General features: G+C 40.1%; 1 protein-coding gene across 2 annotated transcripts in view; it reads right to left on the bottom strand.

The window, feature by feature from the left end:
• SATB2 (SATB homeobox 2) overlaps window positions 1-27,735 on the bottom strand; it is a 131,718-nt gene that overhangs the window by 55,260 nt on the left and 48,723 nt on the right. For both annotated transcript variants that reach the window (XM_074872254.1, XM_074872255.1), the window contains exons 3-5: window positions 19,512-19,638; window positions 17,209-17,332; window positions 12,253-12,355 (exon numbers count right to left, since the gene is read on the bottom strand). In XM_074872254.1, coding sequence (XP_074728355.1) covers window positions 12,253-12,355; window positions 17,209-17,332; window positions 19,512-19,638 — 354 coding nt within the window. The remainder of the gene's footprint in view (window positions 1-12,252; window positions 12,356-17,208; window positions 17,333-19,511; window positions 19,639-27,735) is intronic.

Genomic DNA, 27,735 nt, shown 5'->3' on the forward strand with positions numbered 1-27,735 from the left:
TTTCTAAAATGACATAATACTATTATAACTTGTGTAATGATTAACAACTGTACAAGGCTTTGAACTCTTTTTTAAAACTTAATCTATGTAAAGCTTTGAAGCTTTACAGAGTTAATACTCAGGATGACAGTTTACTGATGATTTTCTCTGTTTCCTTCTAAATAGAAAGACAGTTCTTTTCACCTTCCAGACAGAGAGGGTTGAATTCTCACTGGGGAGGGAGTCATGCCCCGAACACACAAGCACACAGTTACTATCTTTAGAGCTGCCATTCCAGAACATCACAAGTACTGAATTTTACAACTAGGTGAATTAGTACTCAGGATTTTCTTGTAAGAAATTTTAAGTCATTCTTCCCATTCACCATTATGGTGCAGTCAACACGCTGGAGGGAAGGGATGTGCCATCCAGAGGGACCTGGACAGGCTGGAGAGGTGGGACCGGGCAAACCTCATGAAGTTCAACAAGGCCAAGGGCAAGGTCCTGCACATGGGTCGGGGAAATCCCAAGCACAAATACAGGCTGGACAAGGAGTGGATTGAGAGCAGCCCTGCAGAGAAGGACTTGGGGGTATTAGTGGATGGAAAACTGACTGTGAGCCAGCAATGTGCGCTCACAGCCCAGAAAGACAACCGTGTCCTGGGCTGCATCAAGAGAAGTGTGGCCAGCAGGTCGAGGGAGGGGATTCTCCCCCTCTACTCCACTCTCATGAGACCCCACCTGCAGTGCTGTGTCCAGCTCTGGGGCCCCCAACATAAGGAGGACATGGACCTGCTCGAGCAGGTCCAGAGGAGGCCATGAAGATGATCAGGGGCTGGAGCACCTCCCCTGTGAGGACAGGCTGAGAGAGTTGGGGTTGTTCAGCCCAGAGAAGAGAGGGCTTCAGGGAGACCTTATAGTTGCCTTCCAGTACTTAAAGGGAGCTACAGGAAAGATGGGGAGGGACTCTGCATCAGGGGGTGTAGGGATAGGATGAGGGATAACGGTTTTAAACTGAAAGAGGGTAGATTTAGATTAGGTGTAAGGAAGAAATTCTTTCCTGTGAGGGTGGTGAGGCACTGGCACAGGTTGCCCAGAGAAGCTGTGGCTGCCCCCTCCCTGGCAGTGTTCAAGGCCAGGTTGGTCGGGGCTTTGAGCAACCTGGTCTAGTGGAAGGTGTCCCTGCCCATGGCAGGGGCGTTGGAACTAGATGATCGTTAAGGTCCCTTCCAACCCAACCCAGTCTACGATTCTTTTAAAGGAAAAACCCACAACATCTTCTATAAAATAATTGCTTTAAAAAATTAAGCACTTCTAAGAAAATTATTAACTCCCATTTTTTCACAAAAGCCAATGTTTCAACCCAATGGATTTTCTAAATAAGTGCTTATTTGTGCAGTGCATTTCAGCTATGAAATGCAATGCAATATGTGCAATATACAAATACTATTGTCAGTAAAAGACCATTTTCCTACATTACTCACAGGCTGACAAAGACATGATGCAGTATTTCAGTTTGCTGAAAATATTGAAAATCCCTATTCAAATGCTGTTCATGATGTCAGTAGGCCTACCTGAAAGTCAGGTGCAGAAAGCTCTATACCGCTGGTCTCTGGCCTTAGGACACAGAATCAATGTGAAGTATGAAATATGAGCAGCGTCAATACCAGGGATGGACCCAGCATCGATATAGAGACTATTGCCTCCTCAACCTCTCTGCAATAAACCTGCACCTGAGTGATGCCATTAAATACACACAGTTGCCAGCAAATCCAAATGTAATTATTCCAAGGGTGCAGTAGCTACTTGGCAATCGGAATTAATCGGATGTAAATAGAATAAAGATGTTGCTCAGTGTACATTAAATATTTGGAGCATTCTGCTACAAGAAAATACAGTAAGAACTACTTTTGGTCTTCATTTACACCCCTAGATATCTAGAGTCCTTCCACTAGGAGTTTCAGAAGAGCTGAAGTATGTTCTGATCTATTTTGTAGTTTAAGAAACAGAGAGAATAAGTCACTGAAACCAACAAATTACTACTTGTTAGAACACAAAAACAGTAACCAAGTGTTTTTGAAAACTTGGTGAGAAATAAATATAAATAACATTCACTTTCTGGGCTGAACGACATTTGCCAAGTTTCCACCCACTCCTGACTTTAGTGCCAAGTTATAAACCCCTATAAAAATAAAGTTTAAGATGAAAAGGCTGCCAGGCTGTTAATCTCTGCAGTGCTACTTGGAATTGCAATTACACAGAGACATCACCTGACTTGCTTCTATAGGTGTATTTTTCCATTATTATCAGCTTCCTTTTTTGATCACATTAGATTATACAGCCATGCATATACTCCCAATAAACAAACCAGATTCTAGTCACTTCAACCACTTCAATAATAAAAGGTTACCATTAACAGTTACGCTGGATGGAAAAAATGTGCATTACTCAACTCCTCAAGACTCTTTCCTTCTCTAACACATTGCCCATATCAGATTCTCTGTTGTTCTTTGGTAACTATGGATTGGTAGGGCTCTGTGGGGCTGGACAGGAGCAAGTCTGAGACAACCCTGAGATGGAGACTGGCACTGCCCCGGGAGACAGGCCAGCTTGCTGGCAATGCTCTAAGAAAAGAGGGATACAGGAGCCACAAAGCTGCTGTGACACTAGCGTTCTGCCTCAGATCTTCCTGAGACAAGGTTTTTCCATTTGTATGCTCCATTTTCCATGTTCTTACCCCATTCCAGTCTTTCCCTTACCTTTCCCTTGTTTGCTATTGCTCCACTCAAACTAGAGATACGTTTACAGCCTTTGTAGTCCTGTATGAATCAGCTGGTACTTGAATATATTGGAATACAAAGCAGTGAAGACAGAGCAGCAGGAATACTGGGAGGGAAGGAAGGGGCTCCATGGACATGTGCGGTATACATTCAAGTACCACTGATAAACCTCCTCTGCTAGCGATGCCTGTGCTAGTTAAACAAAAGCTGGTTCAGGAGGCTGTTACCCACCTCCATCTGTGGTGTGACCACAGCAAAAGGCATGGCAGCGTTTCCCTTTTCTCCCTGCCTTGCACTGCCTGGTATATGATTCTGAAGCTCTTTGCTTGAAGACCTCTTTTAAACCAAGTACAACGGTACTACTGTTATATTTCAGAGCAACCCTTCTGAATCCATACACCAGGTAGGCAGATACAAGGTGTCTGGACAACAGGTATTGTGCTAAGCTCAGCCAGCAGCTCTCAGAGCACTCCAGGATAGCATCTGCCCTTCATTTTCATTTACCCCCCTACAACATGTCACTACCTCTACAAGACAGTCAGAAACCAACATAATCCCCAGAATAGGAGCAGCAAATTGTCATATTTCAATGTTCCTTTCTCTTCTTATAATGATTACCACGTGTGTCAATGTATTTCAACTCCATACGGAGTTAGAAACTTCCTGGATACAACACAAAAGGAATCCAGTGCACCCTTCCCCTGTGTGATGCTCTTAACCTCTACCCAAATCTTCCTTGCACAGTCAAGCAGCTGACACAGTCCACAGCACAATAGCTTGGGGTGGTCCGCATGCAACTTTCCATTTGAAATAAAACCAGCTCAAAAGATTTAAAATAAGATTTATTTCTCCACCTTCCCTTCCCCTCACCCTTTATTTTCACTGAGTTGTTAATAGGAACATTCTGACAAACAGCCTGTGGGGCATTTAGAGCTTATGAGCGGCACTGAATTGACTGACAGCACTGGAAACCAAATTCCTATGCACAATAACGGATGCGGCGGGGAGAGCAAGAGCGTAACACATCTCCCAGTACTGCACTACAGTGGGGACACAGAGGACACGCCAGCACCCATGACCCAGCGAGTCCTGAACCTTTCAGTCCACAGGCATACGGGCACTTTGCCCCATAGTAGGAAGAGGCTGGTAAAGAAACGTTTTGTAATAAGTTACTAGCCGGCAGAATTGCCATGCTTCAATTGTGACAGGATGTCACCACCCAGGGCTGTTCTCCAGTGCTACAGAGTTTGCTTCTTTGTTTTATTTATTATTTAAAACCTGGTGATCATAAAAGCCATTACCAGCGGTGGTCACGGCCAAGCAGGGAGGGCTCTGTGAACTCTGGTGTGCCTTGCACTAAGCTTGAGATAGAAAGGTTCCCACAGTTTCTCCTGGCTTAGCACCATCCTACTCACTGGAGCAAGACCTGAACTTTGGAGCTGTGCTTGGGGGACAAAGCACTCTCTGGCACAGTACCACCCTCCGCCTTGGACAGACAGGGCTGCTGCGCTACACCGAGAGGGTGCCCTCTTGCTTATGCTGCATAATTATGAACTACCACTTTGCAAATAACAGAACCACTCCAGGGCACAGGAGGTGCTTTTAAAGTGGTAATTCTGTATCTTTTAATCTATAATTAGGGTAATTACTTATTTCTTTTAATCACAGCCCACTTAACCACTTCAGTGCAAAGGGCTGGTCTGAGGAGTCTCATTTTCATTAAACATCTAATCGTCGTATTTACCCGAAGTTGTTCACTGACTTCATTCACTGTCTGATCTCTGCCTGGGCCATTTGTTTCTGCAATCAGGACTGGAGAAAAAGCAGGTTGACTGGAGAGGCAGACTTGATAAGAAGTTCTAAGTTTTAAAACCTTTCCTTTCCTCTATTCCTGCAGGATAGTAAATAACCCCAAAACAGCTATAGAGCACATACAGAAATTGTTTGGCCACTGGCTGTGGGTAGCAAAGGCCTTTATCCAAGCCTAATGGAAAACAGACAGGAAAGGCCATTGTCTGCTCTTCACTGTGTTGCAAATTGTTCAGTTCCCACCAAAGCACGAATCACTATTTTTGTATTTAGAATAACCATCATTAAAAGTGGGCCTTTGATCAGCATCAGTTTCAGATGAACTGAGCAGAGTGTACTAACATTGCTGACTGACTCTGTGCAGCTGACCTTCTCCTTCCCTTGTCCTAAAGACTAGATCCAAGTCATCCCTTGGGACACAGAGATGCTAACATGTCTTCTGTCAGTTCTGCTTAAACATAGTAAGTCATATTCTTCCCATGGGCTGCCCCTGGACTGCATTGTTTTCAAAGATGCTTGTCAGAAGAGAAGAATTTAACCCGTGATCTTATTTTTAGATTATTTTTGGGTTACTGTACAGGTTCAAGAGGGGACATAGAAGTATGAACTCAGTTCTTCATAATGTTAATGTCGTTTGGAGACAGGACATGCCAGATCCATCTGACAGGGAAAAGCATCGTATTGAAGCTGCTTTAGTGACCACCTGGTCTAATGCATGAATATTGGTCAGGTGAAATGGAAAAGGAGAAGCAGGGCAAACATTACTCAGAACTGTCTGAGAGAGTACTGAGAGAACCAGAGAGTACTGGTTTAGATGGACTGATGTTCTCATCTGATATAAAAATAACTCCCTTCCTGTCAAGCTACAGTGACAGAAGTCTGTCCTGCTATTTAAGTACTAACCTTTTGTGGGCACCTCAAGAGGGAGGTGCAAACCTCCTAGAATACCCAGTCAATTGTGCAATCCCTCCAGGAGATACATATGCATCTCTTCCTGACTCATAGCATCAGAGATGGTGAAAGGAATGAGACAGAACACAAACATCATTAAGGCAGACATATAAACTCTTCAGATACTTTGAATGAACAGAATTCAATTTTGCTCTGAGAGTTATGTATTCTATTAAATTCATGGGATCACAGACAGCTACACTGCAGCTTTCACACCAGGAAAGCTTACGCCTGTACCTAAGCTTCAGGTTTTCCTCCCATTCCAATCTAATCTCCACTAACACTTACTTTTTTCCTTTTGTGCTAACATGTCACTATTTGGCAGCACACAAAAATATTTTTTTAAATATGAAGGACAATTCATTTTGAGATTCTACAGATTAAAAAAAAAAAAAAGTATTTGCTTTTTAGAAAATGAAGATGACCATTCTTTACTAAGAATTCAAAAGTGGCTGGGCAGAAGTCCCAGCCTCAGCACACAACTGGTCCTCACTGAGAAAAGCACTGTACTTGGAACAGGACACATTTTAAAACCATAAAGTTGAGTGACATTATTTGAACAGGTTTGTTCCACATCTCTTAAGTAAAAAAGGTATAATGTCCCTGCACGGCAGGGACAAGACACAAGACAAATGGCTAGGCAGTTTCTCTACAGAAAGACTTCCAGCCTTTGTTGCACTGACATATGTTCCCTAAAGCAGCAGTGGCTGCAGCGCCAGCCACACGCACGCGCAAGAGATGGCGTTCAGCTAACCGCACATACCCTTCTGCCACGACACAGGCACTGTTAAGAGTGAGAGCCACTGCTCCAAAATGGCCAGAAGACAGGAAAGACATTCTGCAAAGTTGAAATTCATACATGGATTTATTTTAGATAAAAGTTAAGTTTAAGTTAAAAAAAACCTCAAAGGGTGTGTTTTAATTCTCTTTACAGAGAGGAATAGCCAAGAGGGCCACAACTCATAAAGCCCCTGGAACGCACTGCAGTGGGTAAATTGTTTCTTAACAATACACACGCACAAATCCCCCAAACTGGCACTTAACATCAGGGACAACGCTAAAATACAAAATGCCAATGTGGGTGTGGAAAACAGCAGTCGAGGGGTCTATAACTCTTGCTGAATCTTAACAACTTTAAACTTATACTTAAAGAGAGATGCTGCTTTTTCCCCATGATCAGTGCAAACCGATGAACTACTCTCCTCATAAAATAGCACAGTGGTCCACAGACTAAGAGGATGTCTCTGAGTCAAAGATGATCTTCAGGTCATGCATGTCATCTACATGCTGAAAAGCTTGCCTGCAAATGATGTTATTTTCTTTCCTTTATCCTTAAGAAAGTGAGGAAAGTCCTATTTTTAGTGAAATAAATACACAGTCAAGACTGTAAAAGTAAGCAAAGGAAAAATTACAGTAATGTCAAAAGCCACACAGCTGACCTGAATGACCCTAACTGGTTTAGTGCCAGAGCCACAACTAATATCCAAACAAGACATGAAATGATCTCTTCTTAAAAAACATAACATTTCTGCCTCAATCTGTTAGTTAAAAAGGCAAAAGGTCAAGATGTATATATGCATATATATACATACATACATACATATAAACCCCTCTATTTACATAGAGAGAGATATACACATGCATGTATCAATAAACAGGATATTTTTAAAAGTGAAAAATACTGCTTGGGAAGGATCTGGTGTGCCTTTTCATGAGGGTTCTACAACATCTGCTTCAGAGGAACAATTAAAAACTATTCCTCAAAGCATATGATGACAAATTTCCCCAGACTCACACTGGCATTATCACCGTGCTGCAATCCTGGGTTCCTTCAGTCTGGAAATAAGAAAGCTGGGAGCCCTTCTGAATCCTGTTTCTAACCTCTCTCAACCTACAACAGCCTCTAGAACACATTATAAGGAAAACAGATTGCTCTGTCTATCCATTACGGGAAGTAAGCAAACATACTTTCAAGAATAAAACAGCACACAAACAACAAATCAGTAATACTGGAAAAATCAAAGAGCAGTCAAAGCAGATTCTCAATTTAAGGAAGCTATGAAAGCTTTTTCTTACATTCCTGATCTGTTGAAATAGAAATAACTGAGCTCTCCTCCTTTAAACTGAAAAGCCTCATCATTCCACAAAAACTTTAAGACAGCCACAGTCTCAAAACTCACATCCACAGAAAGCTGTATTTTGACAGCCTCTGATGGCAGGAGCAAAGATGAAATGTTCTTAATATGCAGACAAAGAAAATATGTCTTTTTATTTTTAAATTCACAATGTATTTATTTCTCCCCTCTGCCTTCCTAACGTCCTCCCACCAAGCTAAGTTGTGTCATCAGGCAAAAAGAAAAAATTCACACCAGTTAAGAGTTTCAGTTGTGAAAGAATTCTGATACAGTGATAGTCCTTCTGATAAAAATAGAAAGCATGACACTTGGAAGTGAAATATCTATTGAGAAATAAAGCTAAAAAATATTTGAAATGCAACGAACCCAAAACACTGGGCAATGAGTAGGTAACAGGTACAAGTTTGATCCCTTGACAATGATCTGAGTTGCATGACAAAGTTCTGAAATACTTCTCTCCATACATATATATTTATATACACAAATACAGTTACTTAAAAAGTATTATTTTAATTTCTGTATCTATTTGTTAATCAAATTAAGAACCAATGTAAGTCTTAAACAATTATTCAAATCCTGGATTTCTACAACATTGAATACCTTCTCCCAGCTCCAGCAAGTTCAGCATCTAGAGAAACTGGATGACCAGTTCTCAGATTGACAGGAGCATCCCCATGCAAGTGAGCAGGAGAAAGACAGTTTGAGAATCACTGGACTAAGCCACTGATGTATAGTTGTCATCAATTAATATGTAACTTGTATTGAAAAGGGGGAATTCTGATTCTTAAGTGGGTTTAAACCACTTAAACCCCATCATGTACACACAACTGTGTACTAAAATGCCTTACATCCCTCAAAAAGAAGAAAAATAAAAAAGCAAATAAAAAGAGTTAAAAAGCTTCACATAGTAATATTAAATTTGTTCACGGTGCGTATTCTGAACAAAATTACAATGCAAACTAGATAGCTTAATTACCACCCCAAATGATTACAGATGTCCGTGAGGGGAAGAGAAAGTTCACAGAACTGTAAGCTTTCTGTTTCCCAACCACTGTACATTTTCCATTAGAACTGTGTTAATATAAGCTCTCCTTCAAATATATACCTGTATCCCAAGGACACTGGAAAGAGTGGACATCCTGTTATAAACCCACTCGTGTCCTCACACATATCCGAAGCTACCAAGTAAAGCCTCCATCCTCACACCAACCAGTTCCCAAATCTGTCTATATACTAACTCTCGTGCCGCTGAATAAACTGTGAATGTCTTAAAACCTTAAGGGGCTGGGGTGGGGTGGGAGAAAAAATTCAAGCAGAATTTTATTCTAGCATCATCTTGACACAAGGCAAAATTACCATGCTGAGCTGAACTAACTGAAAACTTTTTTTAAATTACAAGCATAAATAGTTTAGCTGTCTCTTCGGTGAGTTCAACAGAATGCACACTGAGAATGTTTACTTGAGATTTGATACAATTCCATTTGTGTACAACTTTTACATCTGTTGCTAATGAGATCAAATTATTGATTGTTCACTTTCTTATATTTATTTAAACATTAACTATACACTCGGCAACCTGATGCTTTTTTTTTTCCAGAGAACTTTTTATTTTTGCCTGGCTTCAGTTGTAATTACTTTGATCTTCCAGAGTGTATAATTATTTTACTGTTTATTTATTTCTATGAGAAAGGAAAAAAGTTTGACCTAGGAGATCTATATGTGGCAATTTGTAACAGAATCACATAGCTTATGTTTAGGAAATCATGGTTTTGATTAAGAAGCAACCATTTAGTTCCCACTGTTTTATTAAAACAGACATTAGCAGATAATAGGAAACACATTTAACACTGTAGGCTGCATTTAGTTTGCAACATCAATAAAGTTATTTTGAAGCCCCTTCCTATTTTGCATTTACCACAGCTCATGTGAATTGTTTTATGCTTTTACTTTCTAATAACCAGCTCTAGAGTTACACATGGATATGGGTGCTGTTCCCAAAGACTCTAAATTGTAGTTTTACCCAGTCTATCAGGATTAGAACCCAAAAAATGAATTGCTGCATCATCCATCCACCGTCATGGAAAATCCAAGTCCTTTTTTTTAATTATTATTAAAGGAGTATGTGATGACTGAAGCATATAACTCAAGTCACTGATTTTGCATACTAACTGGGCTGTCCTGTAGGAATATCTGGCTACTGAAAAGAAACAAAATGTCATGGAAAGAGAGATGATGAGAAATTGAAACCACCCAAAGAAGTGCAGAAGTCTTCCTGTTTCCATGGGGTTTAGATTACTGCCCTGAAGCTGCATGGCTGTTTATTCTCCATGCACCACTGTACCTGCCATAGACTCTTTGTTTTCTCTCCCACTCATATGGTTGATGAATCAACACTACTTGAACTGCTTTATAGCAGCTTGTGTTTACTTCACACATACCTTAACCTTCCTTTTTCTCCTCCTACTAACACACACATACACTTCCAAACAGCAATGACTGGCTGCGTCTCTTTGAATAGCACAGATACAGAGTTATCTGGCAAACTCTTCAGGTTTGGATCCTTGACCTCTTGATTGAGGTCTCATTCTGCTTTTACTGCACTTAACAATTTAACTGTGCACTTACTAAGTAAAAAAAGTAAGAGCTTAAAGAATTCAATGCTCTAAGAATGGAAAAAAGTGGAAGACAGCAGTGTGTTAGAAACACTCAGAAGCTGTAGTGGCATCTCTACAGTTAAGAACACTACAGTTAAGGGCTTCCAGTGCCTCTGCAACTGGCACCCTTCCCCAGTTTGGAAAAAAGAAGGAAAAAAAAAAAAAAAGCCCATCTCTGTTCTCCTAGAATGGCAAGTAAAAGCGAACGGTGATGACCTTGGAGCTGTTTGATTCCTTTGATTGTTTTTTAACCAAGAGGACATGTTAGAGCACTTCGAATAAAATTCTTTTATTAAGAGACACCATTTAGAGAAAAGAAACACTTCTGAGTCACACAATGGCAATTTAGAGAGAGAAGAAACTATCCAGTTTATTTAGCATGTGGGTAACCATGTACTAAAATGTCCAGTCAACATCCTTACTTCAAGCCTAAATCATTTTAGCAGGTGAAAAGCAATACCTCCATTTCCTCATCTGCACTGTTACCCCACTTCTGCCTGAACAACCTAGACACAAATAATGTTACCATAAAACATTCTTTTTTTTTTCCCCCTGGTGAAAATCTAATCACTGCACAGGCCAGGCCTGAGCATCTTACAGGTATGCTCTGCACAAGCCAGACGTGCAGAGGAAAACCAGATGCCTCGGAACTTATTCTGATATTTTATGCAATTTTGTTTCATGGGTTCCTAACTCAAGCAGCAGACTCTTTATGGTATTATTATGCAGATTTCTAGTCTGTCCTGTGGAAACTAAACAAGCAATCTTTCATAGCTCAAGTATGCCAGCCTTTTAAGAGAAAAAGACAGCAGACTCTTTTTGAAAGACGTTAATCTTCATGAGACTAAAAATACAATGGCTTCTCAAGAAGGACAGGACATTACACTACTTCTGCATAATGCTTGTGAGTCTTGTTATGATCTTCCTGGCTACTGACAGGATCACAGACAGAAACAACAAAAGTAGCCTATGTCTTCTTTCAGACAATGAATCTTCCCTTCAGGGGTGTAATGGAGAGAAAAACTATGCAAAAACCTATCACAGGGTAAAGCTAATCTCCAAGGCTGGTGGACATTTGGGGAGAGAGGAGCAAATTGGTATTGTGGAAAAACTTTTGACTGTCCCCAAACTCCTGCTCAAAGCACATGCATGTTTTAAAACAAAAAAACTACCAAAATAAATGGTCCAGTACACACACAAGTCCCTTCTCAAAGGAAAGGATGAATAAAAGAACAAACTACACAAGACAGATGCTTGTCACATCACTTCATGTACTATTAGAAGGTGATCAGACATTTCAGTGGCGAGAGTGGGTTGAACTTATGTAGAATAATTTTATTGCCTCAGGCATTCACTGCTAACCAACTAATACAATTTCATTGTAGAAAAAATACAATGGGCTGTTTTCATCTTAACTTCAGTGGGTGCAGAACCTTGTTATTTAGCTACATCTCTTAACAGTCAGGTATTAAATCCTCTACTGGTATCCAGATTTCACATGATAAAACATGCAGGAATGCCAGTACACTTTGCAGTATTGAAAACAGAGAGAAAGGGCACATGTAACTTAAAAAGACAGATTTTTAGCTTTCATGATTAAAATGCAACTAAGGTAATCTAAATAGCAATTTAAATTAAATCCTGAGATACTAGAACTTTTTTTTTTCCAAAACGTTTTAGCTTAATTCAAAACACAGTTGATCTTTCAACACAGCTAAATGGGATATTTTAAGCATAATTTTAAGTGGCCTGTGTTTTCATGCCAGCCTTGTTTGTAAAGTATCAGATTTAATTTCAAATGTGCTGTGACTGTGCCCTCTTTGTAGACAAATTCACTAATATTATTATAGCTTATTACCACTTTTACTTAAAGCAAATAATCTCAAACTGTCAGCAAAAGTTCAAGAACTTGGAAATTCACAAAAAAAATATAAATCAATTTACCTTTAATCTTCTTGTACTTTTTGTACCATCTCCCAAACTCCTGGCACTTGGTTGCTGACACATTGGCATAGTATGTGCTATTTACAATGGATGAAATCATACTCTGGAAGTACAGAAAGAAAGACAAAAAGTGTTTTAAAATATCTTGCACAATTGGAAATCCTTTCCAGGGAAGGTGAATGACACGTGAGTGCACAATGATCATCCATTTGTGACTTTACAACCAAAAGAAGTGTCTGATGAGTAGAAAAAATTGGTTTTATTCTCCATTCTATATTCTCATCTGTAATTAAAATTACAAAATAATTATTATTTTGCATAATAATATAAAAAATATGTAGTACAAACCTAGACTGAGACCTGCAGCTCAAGCTGAGGGGGGCACTTCTACTTTATTTTGTACTTATGATACTACAATATCTAAACTTTAGTTGCATAAAAACAGGCGGTGCCATGCTGGGGAACTCATGCTCACTGCACCCGGGTGAGAACAAGCATGATTTAGGAACCAGATCCTAAAGGTAAGATTAGATGCTTCAGCATGCATAATCCAAATAATGCTTTTCAGATGTCTCTGTTCTGCTTCCAAATGCAGCAAGACCACACAGCCAAGAATCAGAGAACATCCGTGCTACTCGCTGCAGAACAACAGTTAGGCTAATAAGTTATATTAATATAATTTATAGAAACGTGTGATTAGCCCTTGTGTAAAAAATCACCAAAAGCGAAATTAACAGTGCCATTCAGAGCAAAGGGAACTATACATACTACAATACAGAACAGCCAAAAACCAGAGAAAAGCTCAACAACTGAATATTGCTTCACCACCACTCTTGTCTATTCTTCGCAAACTCCCTGTAAGCAACTCTTAGTACAAGCCAACTGAAGCAGAGAGGTGCAGACTGGTTTTGCAGCACCTGATACCCATAAAAATGATACTTTATATCCCGGATACTTGTGCTGGTAGGGTGGGAAAGAGCCTTGTTACTGGTAGTTCTTCCTTTCTATTTTTTTTCCCTTCATCCATTCTATAGAGCAGGCATCTTTTTAACAACATTTCACTTTCCTTTTCCCCCCTCTGAACTCTTCCAGGGTCAAATTTCCCAGCATGGGTACATTTCCAGCAAGGAAATGCAATATAACACCACCACTAACACATGGGAGCCAATGCACCTTCCCCAGAAATCACATTTTCCTTATGCCCTCCTTCCTCACTTACGTCAAAGCTCAGAAAAAGCCCTGGCACACTGCATGACCTTTCTGCACAGAGATGTGAGAGCGAGGATGATCTCTCAGCTCGAACAAGCTATTTACCGTAGCCTCAAGCTCTGGCCCACCAGCTTCTGCAGGCTCTTGTGCAAAATGGGATCTTGGCCATCTCTGGAAAGCTACAAGGCTTACACATTGGCTTACTCAATTTTAACAATGCTTTGAAAACAAAAACATCCCCTCCCTCTTCCAGATTTAGCCAGCCTTCCACCCAATTCACTGCAGTATCACAGGACTCCAGCTGTTCCTGAATGCTTGAGTTTTGGGGATTTAAAAAATGTGAGCAAAACTGAGAAAATTAAGATAACTGGGTGGTGCAGATTAGTTTCAGTCTTCAACAGGTAATTCCACTTTCAGTAAAAAGGCTCTTCTGCATTTTCACTTTAACTTTTCCACTCAAAGGCTGCTACGGTGCACTGCAGTAGAGTCTGAAGGCTATGAAGTAAGAGCCTTTTTAAGCAGCAGCTTCAATTTCTAAAACTGACATTCAATTTTCTAATTAAAATCAATATTTTGAGACATAAACCTAGCATTGTGGCAGTCAGCAGCAATTTCCTCCCCATAAATCCTCCCTTGCTCTAAGTCATTTTAACAAGCAATAGTATTCTGAAAGCCTGACACAGAGATAGCCTCTGCTGAGGAATGATTTTGAACAAAGTTGAGTTGAGATAACTTGGTTTTTTTTTTTCAATGTCACTTTAGTTAAATTTACAGTTACTAAGAAAGGGTGGGGAAATTGTTTAGCTCTGTCTACATAACAATTTTGGTTTTCCCTTTTTTTCTTTCCATCCACCAAATCCTCTAGCAAATCGACATTACTGAAATTGTAGGACTATTAAATATCACAGAATATATTAAGCTATTAACCTTTATTTGAGAAAGCAAAGCTTAAACTAAATAGTAAAATCTAATAGTAAATCAACCATTGGTGAAAAATCCCAGGACAGATTCTCTTCAACTGCTTGACAGTAGAGCAAGGGAAAGAACCGTAACAACTTTCGAACTACATATTCTCACTATTAAATGTAAAGGAACCTTAGGGGTATTTCTGCTATGAATCTTCATGAGTCTGCATAAATATCCATTCAGAAGAGAGTGGCAAAAAACCCCCACTGATTAACTGCAAATTTCTAAATAATGCATATTATTCCTGGGAAAATCCTTAAAGAAGGAATAGATTATATGAAGTAGCAGATACATTTGGTATGTGTGTGGCCATGATAGCCATGTGCAGTGAAAACTGCTTAGACCAGGAGCTAAGAAATATCCACATAAAGAAAATCCAGTGCAGTAAGTTCAAGGAGAAAAATATGGGACATGCTCACATCCCAAGAAATCTTGCTCCAGAAAAAAAAAACCCACACATGCTCAGTGCTGAAATGAGTTATACAATATACAGGGAAGACAGAGGTCTCTATGCAAAGATGGAAATGCTGAAATAATTGGATTTCTTTCTGCCACACACACTCCCCCCACCTACCCTCCTTCCCCCCAGCTTGGTTAACTGGGATTTATTTGTTTGAACAGGAGCCGTATGCTAAGGGTAGCTAAGCTGCAGCCACATAATACACCTAGCAGAAAAAACCAGAACAATTTTAAATCAAAGTGAATGATTACATTTCCCATTAGTGGCAATCAGAATCCCCATCTGGGCTGCATGGAGAGCTTGGGCACCGAGAACCAGAGACGGAGCACCGTCACTGGCGGGAGCGAGAGCTCCCCGCGCTGCCCCTCTCCACTTCTGTACTTGAGGCACTGTGAACACATTAATAAACAGCAGCATTTACTCTGCAGTTGGACTCCTAAGAGACCACTCTGCAATTTGCTGCTGTCAATAATATATTAACCACAAGGGGGTTGTAATGACATTTCACATTTGGCACGATATTTTTTTAAAACTGATTTGGGAGAAGGAATTGTATTAGAGGCATATTCAGATGATGGTAATAGACAGCTCCTATACAACCTTCCATCATATCTTCTGTATTTGGTGAGCCAAAACAAAAGAGACTGAAACTTTTTATGGCAATAATAATAAAAATAATAATACAAGCTGCATTCTTGCAGTCCCAGTTTAAGGGTTAATCACTGCTCAAGGTCATTTACACCTGTGCTTAAAAGTAAGCAAGCTCAATTTTTTACAGAAGGATCTTCTTTTAGTTTTGTCCACTAAACAAACACTGGGGCAAGGATTTTTGCTGCTTACAGTTCTGCCATCAGTAATTTTGTAAATGTATTTCAGACTGAGGCTATAGAAGGAGGAAACCAACTGCAGCATTTCCACCTGGTAGGCTTTGAAACTGAAGTGGGAGGAAAAAGACCCAGACAACAAATGAATTCTGCATATGAAATGATGCATAGTTTAGTTACACTGGATATTGAAGAAGACTAGGCAGAGACAACCATATGCTGCAATCATCATTAGCTGACCAGATTCCACAGATAACTCTATTTAAAGAAATTACACTTAAACTGTGTGAAAAGAAAAATACTTTCGTATTCAATGCACTTACACTTCTGTGCATATCTAGAGTCACTGCTATTCCTTTAGTAAATAAGGCAAGTTACATGGCTTTTCCTTGCACAGCCTTTTCATTCCTGTTGGTTCTGCAGACCCCACATTGCTAAGGAAGATGAGGAACGTGATTCCTACCAATTGCAAAGACCTACATTCTGCTCTGAATCTCACCTCTACGCTTTCCCTGGAGTTGTAATCATAACACAGTGAGGCAAATTTGTTGTGGTTATACATAGAAAGAATTCTCTTAGTTCACGGAGGCATCTGATCATGCATTGCAGGATGAACATATAGTGCAATGCACAACAGGCAACCACAGGAGAAAAAAACGTTGGATACAGGCTAGCAAAGTAACAGATTTTTAGCAAGCAGGGCTTACTGATGTTTTGACTTTTTAAAGATACAATCAACAGATTAACCTATGATTCTAATTAAGTTTTCAGAAGGCAATGCATTTTTCACTCTTAGCAAAGTTACTTGGTCTGGATGCTCAAGTGTTTTTCTCTTTTTTCTGAGAGGCAAGGAGGACTCAGTCATGAAAATTTTATAAATCTCTCATTATGACAATCTGAAGTACAAATAGAGCTCACGGTATCTCTAGGAACCTATGTCTTAGTGTCTTAGACGTGACATCACAGACGTTTATAAAGCAGTCATGAAGAATGAGGCTGAGTTTCTGTTCTTTTTTTAACATAATTACATACACATTTTTTGTTGTTGTCTCCTAGAAATTGGGGCACAACTGTTAAAACAGCATACTTCTTATCATAGTTGAAGGCTGATGAGAGCTACCTATGGGTTAGTGGGGGAGGGAGGCCTCTGCAAGTGGGAAGAAGCCACTCAGATCTTGCATTTGAGGATCACTAGTCCTATTGCAAAAGGTTCACATAAAGATCTAAATAAAGAATTTACATCTCTTTGAACAGCAGGATAAACCCCAACCAATTCATTCATAATTTCCCCCTGGCAACCCATTGGAAACATGGTATAAAGACCTGGAAACGTGGTATAAAGATACTCTTTTTCATATTAATTAGAATTTCTCCTTTCTAAAGAAAACAAGAAATTGATTTGATATTTATGAAATTTAGTCTAAGCCCTTTACTAAACAAATATGAGCTTTAGATCTTGTAAATCTGGCTTTCCCTAAGTCTGTTAAAAACACTGACCTGTGAGAGAGGGCATTCTTTGGCTAATGTGCTCTGATTCATCTCTTTGAGCAGTTCCTTTAAGGCATTGCGAACTGTGGCGTGGTTCCACTGCTCTGCTGGCAAGTCTTCCAACTTTGAACAACTGTTAAAACAGAAAGCAAAAAGTAGGTAGAAACATCACCTTCACAGATGCTTACTCTTTGCATACAAGTGTTACAGATCTTTAAGCAGTGAGCACAACCTTGGAGTTTCCTGCTTAGCCAGCCCATCAAGGTCCTTCTCCCATCTTTCCCCTCCTCACCAAGCCTGACTCACAGAAGACATGTAGCTCAACCAAAAGAATGACAGGACACGGTAGGAATAGCAGCCAATCCTACTATGATATTACAAGCATGCTTAACCATTCCCTCTGGGGCCTGGTGGAGAGCAAAGAAACTGCGTAAAGCAAGCCCCAGACATGGCTGGATAAAGCCATCCTGTCCAAACAAAGAAAGATACTCCTGCTGGGATAGAAAAATAAACATATATGCCACACTGCCACTAACAAAATCCCTAAACAGCAACGGCCCTCATTGTGTGGAGGCAAGCCTTTGAAAAATGAATTTAATTTTATACAGGTTCTTATACTGCCCTCACTGCTGATGTATCCAAGCGCCTTTTGGAAACACATTAAGCCATATGCCCAACATCTGTCACATGTAGTTCATTCTCACTTTCATTCTACAAGAATTGCATATGTAGTGAAGCTTTTGTCTTCATGTGACTTGTGCCTCTTTTAGTTTAACAAGCTTATGGCCTGTGTCTACATACACGGGCACAGACCTGAGAAGCACATCAGAAAGGTGGGAGAAGCTTGTCATTGCCATTCATGCCTGAGAAACTTAGTACACATTATCCAATCAACCTCTGAGGCGGTTCTGCCTTCTGCCTATACAGTCTGGCTTTACCCTCACTGTTGAAAGTTCAGTTGTGCTTGAGGAGTTCAAGTAGTCAATGACCATCTTTATCTCAAACTCATGGGCTATCTTTTATTTACATGGCATCCAGGCATTCAAGCACTTTGAAGATAAAGAATGAGACCTTGATCTTGGGTTGATACCCTCCAGTAATACAGATGTGACATTAGGCTACATGGACTCCTGGTAGCTCGTACTTCTGAGGAGATGAGTTACTGCACTCCAGTTTTATAGTAGCTATAGGCTCTAGATGCTCTTTTACAACTGTGCTGCAGAGATGCAGTCTAGCTGAGAAATTATAACAGTATATAAAACCATGAAAAGGCCTGTTAGTGGGGACAGGAAACCCCAAGCCCCATCAGAGACAGAATGGGAAATGTTGCTGTTTGGGAGGTTAACATCAGTGAAGCACCAACTACTTCCAAATTCCAAACTGAACTGAACAGTTGGAGGGTATGTACCTGCCACCAAAGCACACGCACACACGTCCCAATAGACCCCTCTTCTGTTCAAGTCGAGCTTCAAAGAATTGTGGGCAAATTATTGCAGGCTGTCTGTTATTTTTGTCTCTTTCCTCTGATGTATCCTGGCCATAGAGCTACAGCAGACTCTGCAATGTAGGCTTACCAGCAGGTCTAGAGTATACCATACACTGCCAGGGACCTGCCACAACTCCTTATGCAGACATCAGTAACTATTTGAGGACTCTTTTGAAGTCCGATAGAGAAAGGGGGAGAAAAAGTGGAAGGGAGGGAAGGGAGGGCAAGTAAGTGTAAAAGTGTCAGGAGCTTTTGCTTTGCTAATCAGTGTCAGGAGCTTTGCTTTGCTTTTGTTAGCATTCAGGGAAGGAAAATATTTTCCAAAAGCCACATGGAGCTGCAGTTAACACATCCCTTCCTAATCTTCCAGCCTTTTTACTGGGGAGACCACTGGAGAAAAAAAGGAAAGTCAAAAAGTCCCCTGCTCCCCATCTCAGCAACTGGGAGTAGAAGACCAGGATTCTCACAATGCAGCCTCTGGAAAAAGGCAAGGAGTTTATTCTTTTGATACAATAAGGCCCTGAGAATCCATTAAATTAGGGATTGTGGAAAGGTCTGCCTTTAAAAATCCTGTATCTTTACTTGACTGAGTTTCTGCCCCTTCCCTCTCTGCTACCATACTGCTACTTCAAAAAACATACAAAATCAGTTGGAACATGCATCAAAAAGCTGCCAGGTGACCCACCCTTCTATTCATTTTTTTTTTTCATTTCATCAAAAAAACCCAGAAATTAATGAAGACAGGATGTGCTAATCTCTGTAGTAATGCTGTAATCGACAGAGAAGCTCAGAGAATAGACAAGGACAGATGTTCAGAAACACCCACCTTTGTAATTGGATTTTCAATGTCACAACATGATAGACATCTTGTAGCATGTCGGCTACTGTCGCATCTGGTGCATCGGTCACATAACTGAGAGGGAGGGGATTCCACCTCCCAAGTTTGATTATTCCTGAAAAGAAAACAAAAAAATCATACTTTGTATTTTATTAGTGATTTACTAAACCCTTTGATAAGCTTGTTTGTTCATGAGATTCAAGATCTGCCTTGAGATTTATTGCAGTCTTGTTCAAAAAGATGTATTGAACTGACGGCTGAAGCAAACAATGGAGAAGAGTAGGAATAGATTTTAAATTCTTAGCAGAGAGTTGCTGACATGTTCCTGGCTCTTAAATTACTTCAAGGAAGCACAGGAGGCTTCCTCCCTTCACATCTCTCATCATCCCACTAAAGCCTAGTTCTCTAAGTTAGAACGAGCTTTAAATACTCTATAGTCCTGATTTTTTAGTCTACAAAACCCTTCAGTAAATAAATGCATTGGTTTTGACTTGAACAGGAAAATTCCTATGTGTGGGCTTTCAGCACACAGTTACAATCTAAGCATGGTACAATTCCCAGTGTGGATGGAGGGCACTGGAAACCCACCAAGCAGGAAGAGTTCACTCCCAGCTACAAGATGCACTAAGCAGACAGTTGCTTTTCTTTGTGAAAAAAACAACTGCAAGCTGCTGACCGCAGATCCAAAATAGCATTTTGGGGGCAGGGGAGAATGCTGTAAGTTCTATTTCTACTTCTGTTCATTCTTTAATAGGGATCATCACCTCTTCTGGATGAGCTTGTCACAAAGACTGTAAACTTGGATGGTAAACCATTTGGTGCAGAGGTATTATTTCTGTTTAGACAATTTCAGAGGGCCCACCCACACCAAAAACAATGACTAATACCCAGGAATGACTTCCAGGAAGATGCCAAACAAAGAAAGCCACAGTGCCATCTTATATGACAGCAAAGCAGTTCGGCCTTGTTCTGCACTATCATAACTACTCCTCTTATTCCTTCCTCCACCATGTTTCCATTGCCCCACTGTTCTACTCACATAATTTTTCTTAGCACAGCCCTACAAGATACCAGTCACCTTTTCTCCCATTTAAACTGATGCCTTTTGAGGTCTGATTATATACTTTTTGATCGTCGAAAAGACCATCTCTAACCTCTACTGCCAGAAATACACTAATACATGAGAAAACTACTTCCTCTGTGATAACAGGAGCTCCAAGAACCCTCCTTGGGTATCTGAAAGGATGGTGTGATGCCAAGAAACTTCAACCCTCTCCTTCACACTTTCTACTCCCAGTTCTTCACCAGCTCTGGACCTAATCAAACTGAAATAAATGGCAAAGACCTTTTATCCTGATCTCCCAAACATGATCATAAAATGAATACCACCTCTGAAACAGTGAAACAAAGCTTCTTGCACAGACAATAACAGAACACAATGCTTATGAGCCCGTGAAATACCTGCTATGGAATATTTTTTTCCCCCATTCCTACACAGGTTGAAAAGGAAATAATTTTAGTACAACTCCTTTTTGGTAGCACTTAAATCTTTACATTTACCATTGATGTATTTCTCTGCAAGCTATTCTATCACCACATACTGAAAGAAGCTATAAGTGACCTAGTTCATCCTCAGTGGCACAAAGTTTCACTATAACATGCTGGTACAGATAGGCTAATATTTCAAGAGCAGATTAGAAAGCTTTTGGCAAGGGGAGATCTTGTCCAAAAGAAACAAAAAGTTAGTAAGTGTTGCTTGATATCCAATGCTTGAAAATGGGACATAAACAGAACAAAAACATTTAAATGATGCACTGTTTCAGTATTAAGATTTAACAATCTGGTGCTGAATATGCTGCAGTATAAATAGTGCCTGGACTCAGATCCAGTAGAGTAACACACAGCACTCATTCACAGCACCGTATGTCTCCAGTGCTGGCTCCTTGAGTCATATTCCACTTGCCAAGAAAAGCTGTTTTTCTTAAGGGGATAGTTTACTTAATGTTATCTCTGGTGACAACAAGAAATGCATATAGTACAGCATATATTAGTCATGAAATGAGCATCAAGGGTCCACTGAGTGAAATACATGCTGGGAAAACACAGTTTAGCTGCTGACTTCCTTCACCCCCTTCTGCTATATAATAATTTAAAGCAAAATCACCTAAAAATCCAGAAATCTATACCAGCTTCACAGTACACTTGGCTTCCTATGTTTAACCACGCCAAGTTTTCATGTAATTGAAAAAATAAGCATCATATGTGCCCCATAAGTCACATCTAAATTGGTAATATTTTACAAGAGGCTTTATTTTTCATTCAATTAAGGAAAGCACTCAGAGAGCACACCATCTGCAACTGCTCGGGCCTGGCAATGCTGACGAGAGACAAAGAGATGGTCGGGGGTCACTCAAGTTACCAAAGGTGTCCCCAGACTAAAAAAGTTTAAAGAAAAGAACCACAGTGCAACCAGAGTGCACCATGGGAAATACTATGCAAATTGCTTTACAGGAAATGTCTGCTACTACTGGAAGTTAGGTTGAATTTTTTTTTTTAATCCTCCTCTACAACTGGAGAGGAAATTGTTTTGGCTGGATTTAGACAAACACAGGTGTTACCATAATGCTCAGTGCCTCTGCACGTTAACACCCGCTGTGAGTCCTTTACTCTGTGTTACAGCACTGCTGATGTACGCTATTTTTTCAGCCGGTGTGATATGACGTGTGAAATTTTTTTTTCCAGAGCACATTAAGCTGGTCCAAACGATAGCCAGAAGCCATGGTTTCCATCCAGCTCCTCAGCAGATTTCACAGGTGGTTTATTTCATGGCACCAACACTGTACTTAAGGCAACTCTTGAGCTGCATTTGGGAAGATGATGCCAGCTTGTTGAGCAAACGTATTCTCTGCATGCTAGAAGACATCTTTGAATGACTCCTCAGGAAAATCTGAGTGGACCAAATCTTACCCCTAAAAAGGTCCCTTCTCATCTAGGACTGGGTGTTTCTAGTGTAACAGCAACCCCAAGATGAAAATAGCCTGGTAGCAAGGGGTCACTTCCACATACACATTTTTCATTGTCCCTCTCATTGACTCCAAATGGTACAGCTCAGGCCTTTAAAGAACACGCTTTATCTGGCCTGGCTGAGATTTTATCCTGCCACAACTGAGACTTGGGAGTGGGAACTGGAATGAGAAAGGTCACTGTGATATTAATGAATATACTACTGCTCCAGGAATATCACACCTCTGTCAGCTCCAGACCTTCTCAAAATTATGTGAGCAGCATATCAGACTGCTCAGAAATCCAAAAGCACATCTTTCATGAGTTCACAAAACTCTTTTGTTAATGAGTCTGGTTCACTTTCCAGCATCAATGATCCTTTGGGACTCTTTTCCTGGAAGAGTTCTTTGAAGGGAAAGTTCGACAGATTTCAAAAAATTGCACACACTCAATAAATGGATGTACACTAGAACAGCTCTCAAGAACTCATCTAGAAATGGCTGAATGCAGCACAGGCCAGTTAAGTCAATTAAAGACAATAAATGGACCAAACAGTTTTCTCAAAAGAATCTTTTTTTTTCAAAATGTATTTTAGAAGAGATTCTCTATCCATGCTGGCTGTTGGTTTTTGAAAGGCATGTCCTTCTACAGACAGGTTTTTATTAGTTTAAGCTTCAGCTTCATCAAGATGCAGATAGAGGAAAAAAGAGTAACCTAGTTTAAAATTTGCATAACTCCCTTTAACCACAAGAATGCCAGGACACACTACCAACAAACTTCTGTGAGCTCGCATGTCAGGTTCATACATAACAACCACTGCAATTCACTGCTGTCGTTGCACTTAGGCCAATGGTGTGCCACTCTGCCAGAGTGCTGTCAATTTAGTTTCATTTAAAATGCAGCCTCTTTGGAGAAGAAAGTGATAACTACACAAGTCAGAGCAGAACAGTACATTGAACAGAAGACTTGACCAGCTACCTCATGGCTGACCTCTATACCTAGCAGAATTTGTCACAGGATCTTCATGACCTTTATTTTACAGTATCACCCGAAAGAGTGATGCATCCAAAGCACTGGGACTATTCCTGGAACTCCACCCTAGTGAGATGTGAACTGAATGGATGCAAGGTTGAGACTAAAGCAGACTTCTAGAATAACTACGTTAATCAGGAGCATAACAAAAGCAAAAGGCAAAAAGCTGCTTTCCTAGAAAAATACAACTAAGCTGGCAAACCCTTTTCATAATTAAGTAGCTTATACTGTCCCAGAAAATAATCTACCTACATGGCCTAGAAGCCTCATTTGTCTTTGCAAACCAAAAGATAGCCATACAATACACTCATTATAAGCATGACACATCTCCAGTTTAGAATATATATATCATAGTCTAGCTATAACACTTCTTGGTCACAAACAGAATGAGGTCTGGCTCCTGCATCTCCTAGTCACCTGCACAGTTAACTTTTTATCTGGATAGTCCCATGGGAAGTACTGAGGCATCTCTTGGACATTTTAATACATCACTACTGTAAGATCAAACTCTTAAAATGGGCCATTTTCCAAATTCCTTTTTGCAGCTAAACAGAGCAAACAGGACCAGAACACACCTCATGCTGTCACTGGCTCCCTTCACGAACTATCCCCAGCTCCCACCATGGTTATACACCTGATTTCAGCTTTCACAAATTATGAGCATATCTGAGTTACATCTTAAATGGATACTTGTAGGTAGGTCACACAGGATTAATGCAATTTATTTAAAATGCTAATCTGCTAGGGTTAAAATTAAGTCACAGGATCAAAAGAAGGACATTTTGGAAGTTCTTACTAGCATCACCACCCCCACCTTAACATTTTTCTGGAGACAGCTACAAAACGAATCCTGAGTAATACTTGCCCAAATATGTGTAGAGAGGGAAAAAGAAGAAATTTTGTGTTCTTTGGCTAAAGGGGAAAAAGAAGGATATCAGACAATACTGATTCCTTACCAAATATTGTTACAAAAAGCACTTGTCAACACTAAGCAGACAAACCATTGGAATACCTGATGCGCAACACCAAGAACTCTCATTTTCTACAGCATAAGCAAATGTAACCTGCTGAGACTCATATAGGGTGAGGTATTAAAGCAGACAACTGCTCTCCTTGTGGATTGACAGACACAGTCAGGCTGGAAACTGGAGAAGTGCAGAGCTTGTTTCTTACACTACAGCTCTATGTTCATTCACATGTTGGAAGCTGTGGCAGTACAAGTTACAGCCAGCTCCGGCAAGAGCACCTGACTCTACAGTCAAGACACAGCAAACACGGTGTTTATGTAAGCTTTAGAAAGGCTGAGGGTATAGGCAGTGCCCAACCCAGCACAAGATCTTCTGGGCTATATTTATTCCTTCAAAATGTGTTGAGCAAATTTGAATCTGCAGTGTTATACCAGACCAGAGCCATGCCTCACGTGGCTGTGGCATCCCAGAGCTGTACTAGGTGTCCTAGCATTCACTCCCCTGCATCACAGGACCACAGCCTGAGAGTGGCCAGCTGCAAACACAGGGCTGGGTGAAGAACACAACCCACATTTGCTGTGAGTTCAATCAAATAGTTTTGTTTGAACACCTCACTTTTTAACAGCAGCTCTTATCGACACAACAGAAACTGAGAAGAAACTGCAGATTAGTGTTAGCACCCAAACACTTTTGATTCCTTTTACAATTCCAAATGAAAGACCTCAATGAAACACTCAATAAAACCTTGCTTCTGGGACCATCAAGCCATTTATCTATCAGCCACTACTGACAGGGCCCCCCTACATGATAGGTAGGCTCTTGTGACGTTGATTGCATCTGTTTATCCTCTTCAGAGGCATCTTGTCCCTATGCTATAGCATGTAATTTTCCTTTGTTCAGCTGTGCTTTGTTGCAGAAATTAAAACCTGCCTGTCCCATGTAATAAGTACATAGAATTATTTCTCCATAAATCAGTTTGCAGGAAATCACTACCCTGTGGTACGTAATAACTCAGCCTGTGTTTCTAACCTGTACCCTGGCTGTAGTATATCATCAAACTGTAACAACATAAAGGCATAATTTGTAGTTATCGTTGTTAATCCAGCAAAGGGAATGACTCTTCAAGCAGAAAGGAGAAAAAAGCAACTGGAACAATTAAAAAAACGCCAACTTATTATATTAATTTTTGTATAATATGATTGAGCTGCCTTTTCTAGCTCTTAGGGAAATTTAAAAAATATTATACTGCCTTTGCCCATCATTATAAGGGTGCCTATATTATTCTACTGAATTTTAATCAGTGACATATTGGGGTAATAGATGGGAAAAATAATCAGCATAATCCTCCCCTGCACTTCTAAAGCGCCTTTCGTCAGAGGATCCCAAAGCACTTTAAAAACATTAATTAATTAAGCTTTGTAACATCCCTGTGAGGTAGACTGTATTATGCCAATTGACATATCGGTGATTTAGTGATTGAAAGCACACAATGAACATAATCCTGTGTTTATGCCAATACAAAAGAATCCCCCTCCTTCCTCATTTCAGTCCACAATAAATAATTCAGTGAGAGAACAGGAATAAACTATGTGGTTACACTGTGATGTACACATCCACAAATCAACAGGAACACCCACACTCCCCGAATGACGAACACTCCACCCCAGCTCATGAGACTTGTGCAACTCCAGGGCTCTGCACAAAAGGGTGACCTTCACCCAAGGGGAAGGCACGGCCGAGCTACCCAAAGCTCTGGCAGCACAAAGCCCCTTGTACTGCTGCAGTTGCTGGAGGTCTTTGCTATTGCTGTTTTAAAATGCCGTCATAAACTATGTGTACCAATGGTGGTTTACAGAATGAAATTTTGTGGTGTAACAATGCATCTATGAGCTGGTCAATTTAAACACGCTTATCTAGCCTTTCTGGCTTGTACATCTGTATCAAAACACAGATTTTAATGTAGACTATGCATTTACATGATTATATATGATATTCATATGATTATATATTAAAATGTTTATAGAAAATGGATGTGAGTAACCATCAATAGAAAGACTGTTAGTGTTACAAGATTTAATTGCTGAACTTCAGAGTACTTTCACAGATGAAAATCGCTTTGATATACGAACCTTGGTTTGAGTTTTTAATTTTTTGAATGCTAGTGTTGCCCATGCCTTTCCTCCAGCATGACTGTACTCAAGTATTTGACTTAAATAACATACACCAAACAGTTTGATGCCTTGTAATTCTACATATCGGGTTTACATTTTACTATAAAAAGATTGTGCTTCATGTAATAGATGCTGCTTCACATTTGGGAAACGTTATGTGAGGACCCTGACTTTTATTAGATTAATTTAATATAGGCACTAAGTTACTAGACTAAATTAATAAAGATCTTTAAAAAAAAAAAGGGGGGGAGGGGGAGAGAACAGAACGAACCCACAAATTAAATAACATTTTCTGGAGCTTGTTATTTTGGAAGTCTTTATTTAATTTTCCAACCCCCTATTCTGTTTGAAAAAACAGCCAATAATCGGTAAGGAAACAGACAAAAAAAAGAGGTTGATGTTATTTACTTCAGGGGATTATTTTTAAAACTGCTATATGGTACAATATGAATACCACAAATAACTGGAAGGGTGAGGAAGCAAAAGAGGTACAAAATATTATAAAACCAAGTATTTTTAACGTTTTCTACATTACTTTTAAAACTATTACCTCCATTGAAGAAAACCACATTTAGCCCTGCATAACATCTTTCTTTTGTCATTTTTGGGATAAATCTGCACTTACGTTGGACAGCAAGAAATAATAGATGAATAAAGAGAGAGAAGTCCTCTTTTTCACTCTTTTGTCTGAGAGACAGAACCACTTCTCTAAGCATCACTTCCATGGCATGAAAACAAAGTCTTTCAGTCATGAAAACTCATGACAGAAAGGCTACTGCATCTAGGATATTAAGCAGCTCTTAGCAGTTGCCCTTCATAACCCTGTCAGCCTGGAGCTCGGCTTTACCCTTCACCAGGCTGTCCTCTCCCGAGAGGCACCATCACACCAGGGCTACTTTTCTCACCAGTGTTATTCAGTAGCCTCAATATCCGTAGGGTTGCAGGACCCTGTCCTTTGTAACATCATCCCCACATAAAGCCCAAAGCATGGCACTCTCCCCATTTTTGCATGAGATTACTGTCTTTTGGGCAATCTCT

Source organism: Strix uralensis, chromosome 6 (assembly GCF_047716275.1).
Source record: "Strix uralensis isolate ZFMK-TIS-50842 chromosome 6, bStrUra1, whole genome shotgun sequence".
Lineage (NCBI taxonomy): Eukaryota > Metazoa > Chordata > Aves > Strigiformes > Strigidae > Strix > Strix uralensis.